At 50.4% G+C, this 18,533-nt stretch overlaps 6 protein-coding genes across 6 annotated transcripts; 5 read left to right on the forward strand and 1 right to left on the reverse strand.

Moving 5' to 3' along the window:
- Positions 1–587: 587 nt before the first annotated feature.
- BCR38DRAFT_450374 (uncharacterized protein) lies at positions 588–977 on the forward strand. The gene has a single exon (XM_040861370.1). It carries the CDS (start codon positions 604–606, stop codon positions 820–822), a length of 219 nt encoding a protein of 72 aa, XP_040710395.1. The 5' UTR covers positions 588–603; the 3' UTR covers positions 823–977.
- A 2,151-nt stretch (positions 978–3,128) lies between these two features.
- On the forward strand, positions 3,129–4,020 carry BCR38DRAFT_112678 (uncharacterized protein). The gene has a single exon (XM_040853393.1). It carries the CDS (start codon positions 3,291–3,293, stop codon positions 3,954–3,956), a length of 666 nt encoding a protein of 221 aa, XP_040710396.1. The 5' UTR covers positions 3,129–3,290; the 3' UTR covers positions 3,957–4,020.
- A 4,725-nt stretch (positions 4,021–8,745) lies between these two features.
- On the forward strand, positions 8,746–9,423 carry BCR38DRAFT_490370 (uncharacterized protein; the record flags this gene model as incomplete). The annotated part of the gene is made up of 1 exon (XM_040864515.1): positions 8,746–9,423. One exon carries the CDS (start codon positions 8,746–8,748, stop codon positions 9,421–9,423), a length of 678 nt encoding a protein of 225 aa, XP_040710397.1.
- Positions 9,424–9,460: 37 nt separating this feature from the next.
- BCR38DRAFT_450385 (S-adenosyl-L-methionine-dependent methyltransferase) lies at positions 9,461–10,830 on the reverse strand. The gene has a single exon (XM_040861371.1). The coding sequence runs from the start codon at positions 10,707–10,709 to the stop codon at positions 9,633–9,635; it is 1,077 nt and encodes a 358-aa protein (XP_040710398.1). The 5' UTR covers positions 10,710–10,830; the 3' UTR covers positions 9,461–9,632.
- Positions 10,831–11,446: 616 nt separating this feature from the next.
- Positions 11,447–14,755, forward strand: BCR38DRAFT_490372 (adaptin N terminal region-domain-containing protein; the record flags this gene model as incomplete). The annotated part of the gene is made up of 7 exons (XM_040864516.1): positions 11,447–11,598; positions 11,672–11,685; positions 11,753–11,796; positions 11,848–12,137; positions 12,192–12,526; positions 12,576–14,539; positions 14,591–14,755. 7 exons carry the CDS (start codon positions 11,447–11,449, stop codon positions 14,753–14,755), a joined length of 2,964 nt encoding a protein of 987 aa, XP_040710399.1.
- Positions 14,756–15,778: 1,023 nt separating this feature from the next.
- BCR38DRAFT_504641 (uncharacterized protein) lies at positions 15,779–17,423 on the forward strand (the record flags this gene model as incomplete). Its single annotated transcript, XM_040864903.1, has 3 exons — positions 15,779–15,926; positions 16,010–16,120; positions 16,180–17,423. 3 exons carry the CDS (start codon positions 15,779–15,781, stop codon positions 17,004–17,006), a joined length of 1,086 nt encoding a protein of 361 aa, XP_040710400.1. The 3' UTR covers positions 17,007–17,423.
- Positions 17,424–18,533: the final 1,110 nt, after the last annotated feature.

Below are 18,533 nucleotides of genomic sequence, written 5' to 3' on the forward strand. Positions count from 1 at the left end.
TACCTTGGAGTCCGGTGGCTTTTCGTCCAGTCACGAGGAGCAGCTGACAAAAACGCGACAACGTGGACCAAACAGATCAAATCTCACAGCAATGCGCAGCCTAAGAATAGCGGATATCGGATGCAGTGCCTCATCACACCAGGCCAATGAGCCTGGGTGTGACAGCATTCAAGCTGCTTAAGCAGCTATCGTCAAGTCACTGATGCACATCACCCTTCGAGCCGTATGTGCTTTGCATTGTACATGCATTCCTTGTAAGGATTCGGTTATGGAGGCGTACCAACAACTCTTGGCCTCCTGTCGATCATGTTCATCCAAAGTAGATTGACCCGCCGAAAAGGGCAGAGGTCGAGAATACTCAGCGGTGCATCGTAGCAATCCATCATCAGAGCAAACGGTGAACCACAAGATGGCGAGATGGCGTTAACAGAGATACCTCCATCGACAAAAGTTCGGCACCCAATCATCACATCTCGCTCCTGCACGGCTGATGGAAGATCCAGTCACCGATACGGAGTACTGCATGGAATTCTCACGGATCCACCGCGGGCAGTGAGGGCCGGGGATATTTACAATCCAGCCGCCAAGTATAACGGCAAAAATATGTGCTTTGTGGCGGCTCCTCGCGATGTCTACAGGTGCATGGTGAGGTTGTTTCAGCAGATACAGTGGCTCGTGTTCTCCAAATCCCCAATCTCACACTTTGATTATTCTCCCTCCCGAGTTCCCCTAGGTTCCGCTGACCCGCCGCGGAACTCTAAAAAAAAATACGCGTTTGTACCTACCTTGCTCATGACGGTTCGAAGAAAGTTTCCAAACTAAATTTGGGGACCAGGAAAACTCTCAGAGTCCTCAGGTCGAGTGTAGCAGCTGTTGGAGGCGGCGCGTCAAAGTGTTCAAAGCGGACACTTCAGAACAAGGCTACTTGCCCAAAGTGAACATGTTACAGGACTCCAACAAACAAACAGACCCCCGACATCGATCATATATCAGACGAGGGTCCTGAGAGAAAGACGAATTAATTCCCGGGGCTGTCTCTCAAGGATTAAAAGAAAATATTCCAGAAAACTTCGAAGGTGGATGCTTGTCTAGCGCCGCCAGCATATTACCGTAGTGGAGCAAGTGTAGCGACAACAAAATAGATCTCCCCTAAACCCTGCCGAGTCTGTGAAGGAAACCTCCAGTCAAGTTCTCGTTCTGGACGGTTACAACGCAACTGTGGGCTCATAACGGGGTACTTGGAACGATGCGTTTACTTCACGTTTACTTCAGAATAGACCGTCGGGGGAAGGGCCGCCGCTAGGGAGGTCGTTAGACTAGACTAGGCTGGCTTACTGCTGCTGGCACAGGGCTCGGGGAACGGCCCCAAGGGATGGACGGACAAGCAATCCTCGTAGACAGGCCCCCAGCAAGTCACAAGTCACATTCTGGATGTCGCAGGGCAGGGCCGTTGCCCACTTGGTACATGTTGTACCGTCTACTTGGGCATACGGCTTGGTTTAGTCCACCCTGGGCAGCGGTGCCTCCCCTGGCCCCAGGTACATTTTGACAAGCTCAATTTACATGCGTGAAGTTTGAGCTGGTAAATGAGCCACCCTATCCTTTTCCCTACAGAGCACACCCCAGCCAGGCTATAAGATGTAAATGAACCCCCTTCCCACGACTTTTTTCTGAAATTTCCAAGGAAAATATCCAGTTCTCCTCGTCTTGTACAATAGAGCACCATCTCCTGTCTCTCCCGACGCTCTCTACATCATCAGTTCTTGTTCTTTTCTGACTTTGTCGTTGCTCAACAAACAGAACGAAAGAACTGTCTCTCGGCCACACTTCGCGCTGCATCTCCCTCCTGTGCGATCCACTCCACCACCGCCAACGGCCCAGCATATTCTCAGCCCAACCACAACCGACCTGCAGCGTACCTGGCAGACAACCAAGACAACAATAATCCAACAACACCCACCCAAGACCCATAATAGCTCACGCATCCGAGACTGCGTCACCTGGCGCCAAAGAAACGCAACGCAGCACAAAGACTAGGGCTTCCATCTGTTGTCCTTCTCTGCTGTCTCATCGTCACGAGCTTTGTAAACTCTCCACCGGGCATCAGCAACCATCGTACCACGACAAAAGTCCCATTATTGGCATTGCAAACTATATAAACTCGGCGTCGTCCCATTTGACGATTCGTTGCTGATATCAGCTATTTATTGCAAGCCACACATCGGCGACGACACCCCATCTCCCCCCCGGTCCCGCAAGTTCTGAAGTTGGCTTCCTATTCGGCAAAAGCACCCTGCACTTGCTGCATCATCGCCCCAGCATCCATCCTCTCCAATCCCGTTCCGCATCCTTAGAGTCTCCCGTCCAGGACACTCATACTCTGCTGTCGTTGCACGATTGCTAAAATTGTGAGTCAGACGCGCAGCTCCGAACACACCCTTCACACTGCCTCTTCTGTGGTTCAACTATATGTTACTACTGTTACCTCGGGGAGTTGCCATGCGCAGAGCATCGCGACTCAGCTGTAATCATCATGGCTGATACGATTTGCCCGTGCATTCCACCGCACACTTTTACTTATATGCGCACACTCCGGCTGTCTCTGGACATTTGCTGACATTACCTTTTCCTCAGCATTCACACTCTCCAGATTCTATCACCATGATTGACAGAACGACTGAAAGTTTGGCCAACATGGGCCGTGGTGCCTATGATACGACTGGTGTGCCAAAGCCCCCCCCGAAGCCCCAGCCGCGATAAAGTTTCCCAAGACTCGCGCACCTTCGCGCCTCGCGAGTCAGGCCTGCAGTAATGCAACTGCAGCTCCTGGCAGCTCCCAAACCAGCACGACTAATTGCGAGGCACGCCGCCAACTCTTTTCGTCGGCGCTGCTTTTCCGCATCCTGAAACATTAGCATCGCATGTTTCGCAACACTGCTTTGCAAAGTCAGGGGAAACTGCTGCATAGGGTCATGACGACACACTAATCACCACCTGCGCTTCGACTGTACACCAATTTTGCATCTGGATCCTTCCCGCTGTGGCCGATCAACATTCCAATAAACTTTTAATACACACACCAATACAACCACGACGATACATATTGCCATTTGCTTCCCAGCAGCAAAGAAGGATGGTCACTCAACAGGATTCACACGCGGGCATCTGAGGAATTCGGCTTGATTTTTCAACTACGGCGTTCAATCTAGACGGGATCATGGGGGTTTTTTTTGGGAGGAGGGGAGAAGGGGGGGGAGTTTCAAGCAAAATGCTGTCCTACTTCACCTCGGATGCAATTATATTTTTCGCATTCAACGATCGCCGTGGCACAAGAAACCCCCGACGCACACAACCTCATCTCTCGGCTCAACGCCGCGCGACTTCCATTCCTAGAATTCGCCTGGGTCCGCACCCTATCACGACGCCAGCTGAACCACTTCCGCCACGATCTTTTCGCCCTTGCCTCATTTAATACCCCTACCACCCCCATTCGACTAGCACATGATTCTGGGTTTGACGATCATGCTCCTAGCATACACGATTGTTTTTTGCTTCGGGGAATTTTCCTATTAAGAGGGTATACGTTTTGGGTTACAAAAAATGGGTTACGGGCTGGAAAAGAATTGGATTTTGGCTTGCATATAGACTTGTGGTTTCTTTTCCTTTTTTTCCCCTTTGTTTTTCCTTGTCCATTTCCTCAGGCTGGATGGTCCCCCCACGGGGACGAGTTTTGTCAATGGGGTCTCGGGAATTGTACTGCTACGGAATCGGATCCCCGAAGAGCTTTTTGGCTTGGGTTGATTAGTATTGTCTGGATATTGTACACTTTTGGGATTGCTCACGCATTCACCCCTACCTTACCCTATTTTGATTTGAGAGGGTTGTTCAGCCAAGCCGCGCTGGGCTGGAACCAGGTTGATAGAAGATACCCCCCTTGTTTTAGAAGACCTGTATAGTAACCTACAGCATGAGAGCTACACAGCGACCGAGCATATCGGAGAATGATGCATCAGATTTTTAATACTCTGTATTTTTCTATAGCCCAAAACTATTATATTCAAGTGACTGGCATCCAAGGTAGCCTCACGGGTTACACTCCAGCCGAATGGCGCTACACTTCATACCAAACCACATTTTGGCGCTCAGCTTCCGTGATGCGGCATGCGATTTTGGCGATCTTGCAGGGTAGATCTGGGAATCAGAATATGACAGGTCTGGTCTTGGTTTGCTTCGTTTATTCCCGGTTGTCAGGGACCGACCAATTTGGAACAGGAAGAAAAAGGATTTTCCCACCTTTCATATTCCCAGTCTACGGTTCGTCACATTTTGGGGACCCCCAGCAGATACAAGACAGGGCAAGAAAAAATCGCAAGCGTCAGGATTACTGACCGTCATCCTTTTTTTTTCTTTAATTTTTTTTCATGCGACGCAAACATATTCCCGACATGGAACCTCGCGTATGAAAGGGATATACGCAGAATCAGCAATCAAAACCCTTGGCATCGCTTGTCCTCGTCATGTCAGTCGGGTGCCCTTGCACAAAGCAGGTCAAAAATAGCAACATACATGTTGGTGTCCTCTACACCCCAGCGCTCTCCCTCACAAAACCCCCGGGTGTTCCAGGTTGCACCAACAAGAAAAAAAACATGGTGGACTTTCGTCCCCGGTGACTGACCTCCCGGCACACCAGATCCGCGAACTTGTAAGAAAATATGACGTGATATCACAGAGCAGCAATCAATCATATCGCCGCAGAAGGGTATCACACACTAACCACGCCAGTTCAGACTACACACCGTATGTGTAAGCCCTTTCGGTGATAGTTGCAGGTAACATCACTAACGTCACACAGCAAGCAAACTTCACACTCCCTCCGCCAGAAGAAGGGATACGATAAAACTGTCGGAAAAGAGAAGAAATCCATCATTCCATCCACCCATTGTCATGAACAGAAATTAAAATAGATTAAAAATACCAAAGCGTTTGTCGGGGACCAAAAACTTGTGTTTTGTCTTTCCCCAACTACAAGACTAATGCAACCTAAGAGCAGATTGAATTTTTGTCGAGCCCGACGACCAAGTCCTCGGGTCATTCCAAGAGGGGGAAAAGCGCGGGGGGGACAGGAGTGGGCGGTGAAAACCAATGTCAATAAAAATTAAAGGAAGATGGCAATAATTAACTAACCTAGACATAGATACGGATAGCACCAGTGCAAATGCACGCACCGGGAGTGATCGCCCGCAGCTAACTTCGTACGATGCAGTTAGCTCAAGAACGGAACGGATGGGGGGCCAAACTCTACTTAATCAGTCTCCAGCTCAGTCTCCACCACATCCCCTTAACTAGTGCAAAAGTTGGGGTCTGACATTCATTACCATAGTCAGGGATAGAAGAGACGTTATCTTCGAACCCACATGAGCCAAGACGCCTGACGTCGGTTAGTCGGTCGATGTACATGGCACAAACGACGCAGGTACGCTCTTCCGTATTGATCATTATCGCGTAGCATACGCAGCCTTACTGTTGCCGAGACACGGCGTGGGCAAGTGCTCCCTCCTTCTGTTCGTTCCTGGCAGACACCTACATACCTAGGTTGGGTTTTCTCGACACACGGAAAGGGGCGCAGTTATCTCGTATTTTGGTTCAGCGGGCACGGAGGCAAGGGCGAACTTTTGGTGCGATGCTAAAACGACGTACTTGTGAACCGCAATATTTGTCAGGGTCCAACTTCCGTGGCGATTCAGGGACCAGCCTTGATATCATGGACCGTAGTACAAAAAAAAATTAACAAAAATAGCAAAAGTTGGGGGTGATTACCCGCTTACTATTCGATGCGATACGTGTGGGGTGACAATCATGACGGTAATGACAACGTAAATTTGGGGGCAAGGTGGCTTGGAGTGCCCCCACGGCTTCACTGCGCTGCTGTGAGTGACCGCCGTCATCCGGTACGTAAGCGGTCGCGACCGGAATTTCCAGAACACTTCTTTGCTTTATCTTTCTTCGTTATGGGAAATGCTGTCCGATATTTCGCGTCGGACAAAACACGTAATTCTTGGAATATGGCAATCCATGTCGTTGACCACTCACACGTCCGTCCATTCGTCTCGAAATCTCTACGTTAGCCAATGGTTTCTTTTCCCAGATATCCTATCCTAGGATGACTTGTGAAATCATTGGACGACGACCTCCCTTTCAGGCGCATAAAGAAAAGAACAATAATACCATTCATAGCCGCTCCGCGCAATTGTGACGCCATCTACTACACCAGGGGATCGGGGTATTGCATACTATCCCACCTCGTTGTGCCGTTCGCGTATTCCGTCGTGTATGTCTGTCTGTCAGCCACTCTGAAAAGCAGTGTAACCTCATCCCCATCCCAAAGACCTAGAAACTCTCCAATCGTAATCACCATGGCTCCCGAGACTTCCTTTTCTTGGCCCCAATTGATCGCGCGTATAGCATGCTGTAGAATGTACTATCGTCAAAGCGGTTCTCGCATCAGCCTCATTCATTCATCTGCGTGCTCATCTCTCTCTCTCTCTATCTCTCTCGGGACCGAACCCTCAAAGATATTTCTGGAAAGTTTCCCTTCATGCAAGTTCGGACATCATTTCTTCGTCCTGACTGCCGCAGCGGAGAGCAGGGGATCGACCCGAGCTCGACATGTTATTACGAGGATCAAAAGGTCTCGCATGACCGCTTGGACCTTTGTCTACTTGGATAATGATGTGTCTTATTGAAATGAATGAAAGAAGGATCTCGGGTGTCATCTACAGCAGCCCCGAGGTAGGTGACGGGAAGCAGCATTGACCGGAATCTGACTTGTATAGTTCTCAGATTCTGCTGATTAAAGAGTCCAGTGGGTTTCCATGTGTTTGCAAGTTGAGTGATCAGAAATGACCAGTCAGAGGCTATGTTGTCAAATGTGCGCAGACTGGGTTGTCATTGAATACTGGAAATTCGGCCCGCCCGAAGTTCACAGGACCTGAGATCGTAACACTAGCAGACCTTGATTCGGACATCCAGGGCAACCACTTCGGTAGTAATTGAGGCTCTCCATACCACGGTTCAATATATAGAATTCAAGAGGTCAGAATGATGGGATAGCCCCATATTACCTGATCCGGGTCGGATAACCCGAGGATCTCCTACCCCCGGTACCAATCGAATTGCGTCCAAAAAAGAGATAATTATGAGAGAGTGCTCCGGTCAAGCCCAAATGTAAGCGCAAAGTCATCCAGGTTAGAGTTGAATAGAAGTGATTGCCTCGTAATACATGGTTTCGGATCTTATTTTAGAGCAGAGGGTTTGAAAGTATTGAGCTTTACCTGGCTTCCGAACTAGAGAACGGATAACAGGCTGTCGTTTCACCGTAAGACAGCCTGCCTTTTTGCATAAGACGTTGGTAATCATTATCAATAAGCATCTAAGCTAATTCTAAAGCACTTTTTATGGGAATTGCCAGGTGTATTTGATTGCTATTGTATGTACAGACCTTCCGGTCTCACTTCTAACTTATCTTCTCCAGCCCAGATGACCCCCTATATACGCCCCTGAGCGAGTACGTCAGAGCGAATCATGAGCCTGTATGGGACTTGTTCGTACATCTCATCGTCATGGCCTCTTTTATGGTTTTACTCCTGAGGTTAAGCTAGTTATTTGAACGATAGCTACTCCTACTGGAGTACCGGTCGATTTCAACGCATGTAAGGGCCGTCAGTTTTGCTCGTACTTCATGACTTTTCTTAGTTTCTTAAGCTGGAGTATTGAGTATCTCAAACAGAATTCATCAGTTTCAAAAATGTATAGTTCACATATACTCCCCGTGCATGACTAGAACCAAGGATGAACCGCATCTCGGGATGCAATGTGCAGCACCTCATTGGGGACGCCTGCATATATGCTGCCTGGCCAGCACGTTTTATCACAGAACCCACAGATAATACAAAATAACCTCGTCTGGACTGTAATGTGCCCGTATTCTCCTGTCCAAGTCTACGATTCCTGACCCAGGTCGTACTAGAAACCTTACTACACAGGCTATTCACCACATGCAACTTCACTATGGACTTCTTATCAATCGCAATGGCATGCACCACCGTCGTTTGAGACATATTCTAGGTGTCCAATCTTGCAGCATATTTCTTAGGTTTCATGCAAACTGCGCGTACGGAAATCGGCTCGGTGACGCAAGAACACGGCTCAATTCAAAATACGATCTAGCTTGCCATGGAATGCTTTCATAGGGCTCATGATATATCGGAGAGGTAACGTATGCAGATCGCGGGCATTCTGGAAGACCGTTCCACTGTCCTCAAGGAAATGGGCGGAGCTTTCTCCAGTTTCTTACCACTTTCCGAACGAATCCGGCTCAGCTGGGTGACTTCCAGCAAGTAAGAACTGAACAAACTGATATCCCTCCTACATATACACAGAAACGCCCTAAATTTGTTGTTGGACGTGGCGAACATGTATGTCACACATTGTTAAATTGTTGATATCAGCCTCATGGTGCTTCTCGGCCAGGGCCATGGTACACGACACTAGCAGGAACATAGAAGAAGCCATTGATTAGAGGATGCGATATTTGAACGAGAAGTCTCTGACGTTGTGATTTCTAGAGCTGTCATGATCTGGATTTCAACAGGTCTACAACCGGTTGGATAGCATGGTAAGGCGTCAATATTTCAAGGTGTCACTTCTCATCCGACAAGCCTCAGGTTGCATCAATATCTTGATAACATGTCTAATTACGCTGAAAGTGTGGTTGAGTCAGCCGGAACGGGATGCAACAACGGTACGGCCCATCGAGAACCCTCAGAACAAACGCCGATGGCGAGGCAAACCTGGAACGATAGCTCTCACGCACAGCGCCCCGAGCCTGGATCTCCGCAAAGGCCGGTTGCTTCGCCAAAAACCACCGACCCCTTACCCACGGGATCCAGGTTTGACCCATCAGACCGTGTCCGACAAAAAATGCGAAACGAAGGTCTCGCAGGCCTCGTACCTGAAGGTAGGCAATCATGGGCGTCATCGTATACTTTATCCGAACCGATACGGAAACCAAAACAGAGCTGGCTGGCAAGGCTTACTAGGAGATGCAAGGCCAAGAAGCCTCCTCCTACTGATTTCTTCGCGTCGTCCTCGAGAAGTTCCCTAGCTAGGCCCGCCTCGGTCTCACCTGCACCGGGAAAATGGTGGGGCGCGTCGGGATCTGTGCTCAGCGTTAAGCCGCAGAAGAAGAGGGCCATTTTCTCGAGATGGACTTCGAAACGGCGCAGGAGAGCGGCATGTTGGGGTAACCAGGAAGAAGAGGAGGAGGATGAGGGGGTTTATACATCATCGTGCTCTTCATCGTTAGCTCCCAGCGGTACATGGAAACGCAGCTTGCTTGCTTCATTCGTAATATCAGACCGATAGGTTACCTCTCAGATGCAGTTTCATTTGGGACGCGGGTTTCGAGAGAATATTCGCTGAATAGTAAACGTAAACCTACTTTACTGCTCGATCTACATAAGGCTAGAGCTGGGCCCAGAATGGCGAAGAAGTTGATGACCAGTCGTTGGATTGTGTGACTAAACTGAAACGAACAAGAATGGAGGTGGAGATGCAATATACCATTCAACTGTCTACTTGCTCTGCAAAATATCTTTCAAGTTGATATGTCCACTGCCCCTCGGCAATGGCTGAGCTTGATTATCGGCCTCTTTCCACCCAATCATGTAGATAGTCCTGAATGTCGCAGGTATCGTCCCGTCCGCATTGCCATGAAGCTCCCGGTAGATGGCATCGGCAGCAAGCAATACATCCCTTTGGATAGGTCCCATCTCTCTACCCAAAACGGCATTATTCTCACCCGTAGCTTGAAGATCCTGCATCAAGGCAAAGATGTCAGGAAAATCCACAACAATGTCGTCAAAGTCAACGCCGACCATCTTGAATCTTGCTCGCTGTAGAAGTCCACCACAGTCCCGGATATCGGCCAATGGCGAGACATGGGGTGATATACCGCCCCGTCGTTCTTGCTCGGCAAGTTGTAAAGAGGTGCGCAGCTCAAAGAGCGAGTCGCCTCCCATCATGGCCCCCATGAATGCACAATCCGGCTTAAGCACATTGTTGATTTGCGACAACATACCCGGTAGGTCGTTGATCCAGTGAAGACTCAAAGAACTCAACACGAGATCAAAGGTGTTTGCCTCATATGGGATTGTCTCCTCGTCCGCCAACACCTCCCTCGTCATGTTGATCTGCTCATTGAACGGCAGCTCGGCATCTCGGTAAAGCAGCGTCGCTGACGACTCGGCTGCTGTCAAATGACCGACCCTACTGGCAATGGGGCCTGATTGCGGCAGCAACGGATCGGGTTCCGGATTCGGGTTCGTGAGGGCACGGCCGATGTTGCAAGAGTTTGCGCCTATGTCGAGGACTTTCGGGTAGTGGCGTTTGATGTCGAGGAGCCTCTCGCAGAGCCGGGCGGCAACTTCATCTTTCAGAAAGTCGGCAATTCGGCTCTGCTCAACGTTGGCTGCGGCCCGTTCCTTCTGCAGCCATTTGGTGCGTCGGTTGAAAACTTGGTGGATGGGAGCCCCGGCCGCTTGGAACGCGTAGGTTCTACGCTGCGCGCCTGTCGTCCAGCTGGTGGGGACGAGAAATTTGGCAGCTCGAAGGTGCGGGACGGTCGATCGGTAGAGGCTGCTGCAATTCATCCTCCGAGATCAATTGGGTGTCGCTTCACATTCTGCCTCAAATGCAAACCGGGTGAGCTGGGGAAATGCTGGACTTCAATCACAGCTCTCCGGTGCTTTGTCGTGACGGTAAGCTTTGCAGCTTCCGCAGGAAAGCGGGACCATGTTGCTCAGTGGGAGCAAGCCACTCTCTTTCATCCCAGATCCTTGAACCACCAGCCACAAATGCAAGCGTGCCTCAGACTCGAATTTCCCCAAGCAAGCCTAGCTGGCAGGTGGCGCCGGCGAACATTTGGAGCCGGCAGGACTCCTCCACCTTGAACGAGACAAATTGGAAATCAGCAGATACTTAAGGACCGCCAACAACCAATCTCTTGACCCGCACACAGTGCATCGCGTTGATTCTTGTTCCTCAGGAGCAGGACCTTATTCTATAGCAACCGCGACTCGTCTTCCAAGGCCAAACGCCTGCTACCTCGAACCTGGAACCCCCGGACTTAGCTTGCTGTCTCATCCGCTCCGCTCCCACCACCACCGCTCTTGGGCGGCCGATCATGTCCGCCAATTGACTGATCTTACCATGACAGCCGCAACCTGAGCGCGCTTGCTGAAATTCATCGCGAATCTTTCGGCCCTCGAGCAGACATCGGACTGCCATTTGTGTCCTCGGTGCATTTGTAGTTTGGCGGCGGATGGTACGGAGATAAAGTTCACCTTGTAAGAATAGGGGGAACGGCTACTACCACGACAACGACACAATGGCTTCCTCAGCGGCAGCCGGCTTCCTCGGCAGGTCGAGTAGCAATAACTCAAACATGCGCGGACTTGTTCAGTTTATTGCCGACTTACGAAATGCGCGCGCGCGCGAGTTGGAAGAGAAGAGAATCAACAAGGAATTGGCCAACATCAGGTGAGTGGTAGCTGTAGCCGGTGGTGCTCTCCGCGTGTTTTGGACATACTGCTAATCAGATTGCTGTACACAGGCAAAAGTTCAAAGGTATGGCTTCATGGACGGGAAACTGGAAGGCAAGGCGACGAGGCTGGGCACTAACGATGTACTTCAGATGGCAACTTGAGCGGCTATCACAAGAAGAAATATGTTTGCAAAGTACGTTCATGCCTCTGGAACCGTACGAGGCGCACGCTGACACTTCTACAGCTACTGTATATATACATTCTCGGCTGGAACGTCGACTTTGGCCACCTCGAAGCCGTCAACCTCATCTCCGCCAACAAATACTCTGAAAAGCAAATAGGATACCTGGCAATGACACTGTTTCTACACGAGAAACATGAGCTGTTGCATCTGGTCGTCAACAGCATCCGGAAAGATTTACTGGATCATAATGAGCTCTTCAACTGCCTCGCTCTGCACGCAATCGCAAACGTGGGAGGCAGGGAAATGGGAGAGGCTCTAAGCGCGGAGGTCCATAGACTCCTTATTTCTCCGTGAGTCCCATTAGCATCCCCTCTTTGGGCCCGAAGGAATCTAATGGCCTCCAGAACATCCAAGGCATTTGTGAAGAAGAAGGCAGCTCTCACACTGCTCCGTTTGTACCGCAAGCACCCAGACATCATTCAGCCACAATGGGCAGAGCGAATAATATCGCTCATGGACGATCAAGATCTTGGAGTTGCTCTGTCGGTCACTTCTCTAGTCATGGCTGTTGCTCAAGACAACCTGGAGCAGTACAGGGGCGCTTACGTCAAGGCAGCGTCGAGGCTCAAACGCCTCCTGGTAGATGACGACTACACATCAGACTACCTCTACTACAAGGTACCATGTCCTTGGTTACAGGTGAAGCTCTTGAGGTTACTCCAGTACTTCCCGCCCTCAGGTATGTTGGCTCCAAAGTCTGTTCAATTCAAAGCTAATCGTATCTCCAGATGACAGCCACGTTCGCGAGATGATTCGGGAATCGCTGCAGAAGACGTTGAACCTAGCCATGGAGACCAACAAGAACGTCCAACAGAACAATGCGCAGAATGCCGTGCTCTTTGAGGCGATCAATCTCATCATCCACCTAGACACCGAGCACGCCTTAATGAAGCAAATATCCTCCCGCTTGGGACGCTTCATTACTTCTAGGGAAACCAACGTCCGGTACCTGGGCTTGGAGGCAATGACACATCTGGCAGCTCGGGCAGAGAATTTGGGCCCCATCAAACAGCACCAAGAGGTTATTCTCGGGTCTCTGAAGGATCGCGATATCAGTGTCCGCAGAAAGGGTCTCGATTTGCTATATAGTATGTGCGATTCGACCAATTCCGGACCAATCGTGTCGGAACTACTGCACTACCTGCAGAATGCCGACTTCGCGATCCGAGAGGAAATGGCTCTGAAGATTGCCATTCTCACCGAGAAATATGCCACCGACATCCAGTGGTATATCAACGTGTCCCTCAAGCTGGTGGCCGTGGCGGGTGACCACCTAAGCGACGAGGTATGGCAGCGGGTGATTCAGATCGTCACGAACAACGAGGAGCTCCAGGTTTATGCTGCTCAGAACACGTTGCAGCACGTTAAGCAGGATCACTGCCACGAGACGCTTGTGAAGATTGGAGTCTACGTTCTTGGAGAGTTTGGGCATCTGATCGCCGAGGAAAAGGGGTGCAGCCCCATTGAGCAGTTCCTGGCACTACAGGGAAAGCTTCCTGCCTGCTCCTCGAGCACTCGCGCTATGATTCTATCGTCTTTTGTCAAGTTTGTCAACTTGTTTCCCGAAATCAAGCCACAGCTTCTGCACGTCTTCGACGTCTATAGCCACACATTGGACTCGGAGCTTCAACAGAGAGCATGTGAGTACCTGATGCTAGCTAGCCAGCCTACGGACGACTTGCTCCGCACCGTTTGCGACGAGATGCCCCCATTCCCGGAGCGACAATCTGCACTTCTGTCAAGACTGCACCAGAAACATGCCAACACCAGCGACAAGCGGACGTGGGTTGTCGGCGGAAAGGACGCAAATGCCGATGCCACAGAATTGAACATGGCCAAAAATCCCGGCCTTAGGAGGACCTTCAGTTCGAACGGCCCGACCAATGGCAATGGTTTGGCCAACGGCGCCACAAACGGTGCAAACGGCCACTCCAGCAATGACCTAGCTGGCCTGGATATGAGCGCTGGACCGAACGAACAAAAGCTGTTGAAGGTTCCAAATCTGGCCAGTGCTGCTCATTTGTCTCCCGGCTGGGAAGTAGGCTACTACAAAATGCTGCTTAAATCCGACGGCATTCTGTTCGAAGATGGCCAGTTGCAAGTTGGAATTCGATCCGAGTACAGAGGCCAGATGGCTTGTCTCATCCTCTACTTCACCAATAAGACGCCCGCAGCAGTTAGTTCCTTCACGACGACGTTGGACCTGGATGAGAGCGAGAAGACCAAGCTCACCTGGGACGTCAAGACCATGCCTGATAGCTCTATTGCTCAGGGCCAGCAGACGAGGCAGGTCATCATGTTCGAGTCCAAGCGAGTCTTCGACAAGGCACCGACGATTCGTGTCAGTTATCTTGCTGGTGCTCTGCAGGCACTTACACTGAAACTGCCGCTCACTGCACACAAATTCATGGATCCCGCCGACCTGACTGCGGAGGATTTCTTCAAGCGCTGGAAGCAGATTGGCGGTGCGCCACGCGAGGCACAGCAGATCTTTGGTCTCGCCGCTAGCAAGGACAGCAGCATGGAGATCAACGAGAGCTTCATCCGTAAGACGGTACAGGGATTCAGATGGGGGGTTCTTGACGGCGTCGACCCTAACAGCAAGAACTTTGTGGGAGCTAGTGTGCTGCACACAGCGGAGGGAGGCAAGTTTGGGTGTCTGCTCAGACTGGAACCCAACTACTCATCACAGGTAAGTTTGGCACTAGGGTTTGCAGCGAAGACATCACTAACCAGTGACTAGATGATCCGACTCACGCTCCGGGCGACTGATGAGAGTGTCCCCGCAGTCCTGCTCAAGCTCATGGTAGAGCGCTTGGCGGCTGGCATGTCGACAGCGCCACTGTTGAACGAGGGACCGACCAGGCGGGAGATAACAGACACGTTTAGCAGTATCATGGTGACATAAAGATACCTCGACACATGCGAAGGAGCAAAGATAGGCAGGAAGGTAGGAAGCCTTTGAGCGAAGTCAATGAATGAAGGACAAGAAAACATGTTTTTGTGGACTCAAACGGGGCGAGTCATGCATCATTCAGCCGAAAGCGATTGGCGTTCCGAGGTTAGCATAAGTTGGAAGGCATATTGGCTTGTTGTTGAAATGCAGAATAATGTTTCCCCGTGGTTGGGCTGGTCGTAATGTTTGTACTGCACGTTCGCTGTGTTGCGTTGCCCGAAGCACTGAGGCTGGCGTTGCTTTCAGCGGTGTGGCCGGTGATGGTTGTGGGAAGAGGCAGGTCCAGTTTCTATGATCGTCACTATTCGCGGCTCTGTTTGCCCTTGGTTGATTCATGGGCCACGTTGATGATTGGTTTATAATGATGGTTCTATGATAGTTGACCTTGAGGTCGAGATGTTCGCGGTTTGACAGCAGCGCTCTTGCTTGTAAAGTGAATCAGTAGTTGATGTCATAGAGCATGGTCATGGAGCACAGTCTGATTGTTCGTCACGACCGGATCATAGGCACCAACCTTGATGTAGTCCTCTTGATCGGTTTACATCCACTACAGGTAGGGCCCGCGCTTGCAGTTTTGATTCAGAGGGTTCTGCTGCTCAATATCTGATTATTCCACGCAGCATGTCGATCGAGGGCCTGTCACAGGTCGTGATTATTCCACGACCACGGCGGCATCACCTCCAGAAATCCATCACTCCTCTGGTGACACACTCTATTGCGCCGTTCCACCAGCGGCAATCTGACATTTGACGATTTCCATCTTGCAACACCCGGGTGATCTACCGCAATCAGGTTCAACGGGTAGCAACCTCCTTGTCTCACCATCAGTCAATCATTTCAACCGCGTCTCTCGACAAGCAAGCGAGAAACAATCTAGTTGACCTCTCTGTCTCCGTCTCTGTCGCCGTCCCGGCTCGCGACCGTTAAAATCCACGGCCAACCGGTTCTACCAAGGATTCCACGGTCACCGTCACGATGAATTCTTTCTTCCGCATCGCGCCCACACCCCGCGATAGGACTGCTGCTGCTGTCCCACTGAAGCATCGCATCACGAAGGTGCGACACAAGTGGGCATGGGTCGGTCTAGTGCTCATTATTGGAGCGGCGATGGTGGCTATTGTCGGTAGGTTACACAAATGACCTGTGCGGATACGAAAGGAGAAATCGAAGGGTGAACGTTGGCTGACCGACGATACGTACTTGCAGTTCCCATCTGGGCCATGGTTCGAGAGGAAAAGTCTGGCCCCGGAGGACCGGAGCTTGACGAGCCCCTGCCTGGGGGTCTGGTGGAGTTAGATGGAAGTACTATGATGACTGGTGAGTTTAGCAGGGAGGTTGTAACTTAAGATAGGTCACAAATTAACGAATGCTCGTAGATCTGCGTCTGTTAGCGACCTCAGCGCCGTCGTTGATAGGGGAGGTTGCTAGCATATTGCCGCTGGATATCGTCCCTACCGTCGTTCAGCACAAGCCAGACACGATCACCGTCACGCTAACGAGTACCACTACTGTCCACGTCACAACTAAGGCTTCAACGACAATAACTATGTACCCTACGAATACGGATAGTCGTTCCAAATCCTCTCATACGATTCCTACACACTTTACCAAGACAGCAGCCCTTTCAACGGCCACTAACGTGCTCTCTACTGAGACGGCGGCTTCTTTAATGACCTCTGCCGTGCTCTCCGCCGAGGTGACATCCCCTTCGGAAAGCATCCAGCCAGCTGACGACATGGACGTACAGATGTACTGCCGCGCCACCAACCGCCAGCACAATGTCTACACGCTCTGCACCCAAGGACACACCGGCATGACCGGCATGTTGAAGCCGAGCAGCCCATTCGACACCTTGGACTCCGCCGGGATCAGCTTAGGAGCCTCCAATCCCTTCTTGATGGCGAAGATGGCGATGCTAGGGATATGGAATGCCGCGGCAACCAACTTACCTGCGTTTTCAGGAAGACTTCGAGATACTTCACACCGCTCAAGTGAGAATTGCAAAGAAGAACGCAGATGCAACTGCTCCACCATAGAAAATCTAGAGAAACAGAATCGCCAACTGAAAGACACCCTTGAGAATGCGAGGGAGCTGATTAAGTTGCAGTGGGAGTTAGTGTCCGAGGAGCACAATATCATCACGGAGCAGAAGATGGATCTGGAGGACATGGCGTGGATATGGTACGAATATTCGAATCAGTAGCAAATGTTGCGGACAAGAAGAGTACGCAGGGGGAGTGCGAAGCGGGGCTGAAAAGGCAGAGGTGAAGTCCAGGAGCTCTGGAGAACCATGAAAGGGGCCAGACGAGGCTATGACGAGGCTATGACGTGATCGTACAATTGAGGATACGTAATAATGGCCAGAAAAGGGTGTAGGGGGATGGATTGTACGTACTGTAGAGGAGTCTGGATACGAGCGAGAACAGACAGTGATAGCATGAACGAGTCACTATTCAGGATAAGGTGGCTCACGCTCAAGATCGAGAGGGCATGGTCTGGTATGAGGAAAAGGGATTGTATCTATAAGAAGTTAACATGATGAGGATGATTCATGAGTGTCATGGATGAGTACATAGTTAATTATGGCGAGCGAATAGTAGCCGCGAATGATAATGACGAGTTAGCTGCACATGGCTATCCGACTGTTTGAATGTGGGATCTTTGTTATGATGAGATTGTATGCTGGTCAGAGTCCCCAGGTCCATGGTCTCCTGGGTCTGTACAACTTGTAGACTCGGATAGGCTATTAGAAGATGGTGGATTGACCGTTGCCAATCTGGTGACTGGATGGAGATTTTCAGAAAAGGGGGAAGCACCCTCAGAGCTAGATATCTACCAGAGGATAGGAAATTATGTAGTCGGAACTCGCCTACTAAGGTTGCAGAGCAAGATGTATCGTTAGACAGACTGCATCGAAGTACCATAGTCACGTGTGCCACTTGGATCCAACTTAAGCCATTTCGGTTTTGATGTCTTCCGAACCTATTTGATAACTGGATGATTGATCAAACAATCCGCTGTCTAGAAGTAGGTATCTCGTTGATCTTGATGAGCTGCGGGCAGACCAGGCAGGTTTCGATAGGGTGAGCCTTCCCTTGTCACGAAGAACGACCCCATTACTAGCCATGCTTTATCTTTATGTAGTTGTTGAATTCGGACGGTACTTAGTCACGTTTAATCCGAAAAGCTCCCTTCCGGCTGAGTGGCTGCAATCACAAGACGCTGCCTCAATCAACCAGACAACCACCCTAACACACATCCACCAGACCATCAACCCAAGTTTTCTGCATTTCCCGAGAGAGCTGTGAGAATTCTGTTTCCATTCATTCGCCAATTAAGAAACATCAAAAGGCTGGCACTTTGTTCCTGCCCGGCTTCTTCCGCAATTCAAATTGAGTAGTACACTACTTTTCTCGAGCTCACTAACACTGCACTCCTGCCAATCATGCCATTCGATATATCTCGGTAAAAAGTCTCGTAGTACTGGAAACCTGCATTGGATGATTACTGACCTGTTGCAATCAGAGTTACGATGGTCGACCAAAGCAACAACAGCGCCAGGTCGGAAGACCTCGGCCAAGAAGATTCCCGTCACGTCCACGTTTCCCACTTCGAAATCTGAGGAAAAGATAGTCAAGCATGCCGCCTAAACTGTCCGGGTAAACGGCATCGATGTTTCCGCCAGCATTCTGATCATTTTCTTCGATCTCCTGCCCACCGTCGGGATCCC

The sequence above is a fragment of the Pseudomassariella vexata genome (assembly GCF_002105095.1).
Source record: "Pseudomassariella vexata strain CBS 129021 chromosome Unknown BCR38scaffold_21, whole genome shotgun sequence".
Taxonomy (NCBI): Eukaryota; Fungi; Ascomycota; class Sordariomycetes; order Amphisphaeriales; family Pseudomassariaceae; genus Pseudomassariella; species Pseudomassariella vexata.

What these genes read in the sequence shown, in the direction of transcription:
- BCR38DRAFT_112678 (XM_040853393.1), top strand. Translation starts at nt 3,291, where the DNA reads ATGCAATTATATTTTTCGCATTCAACGATCGCCGTGGCACAAGAAACC.
- BCR38DRAFT_450385 (XM_040861371.1), bottom strand. Translation starts at nt 10,709, where the DNA reads ATGAATTGCAGCAGCCTCTACCGATCGACCGTCCCGCACCTTCGAGCT.
- BCR38DRAFT_450374 (XM_040861370.1), top strand. Translation starts at nt 604, where the DNA reads ATGTGCTTTGTGGCGGCTCCTCGCGATGTCTACAGGTGCATGGTGAGG.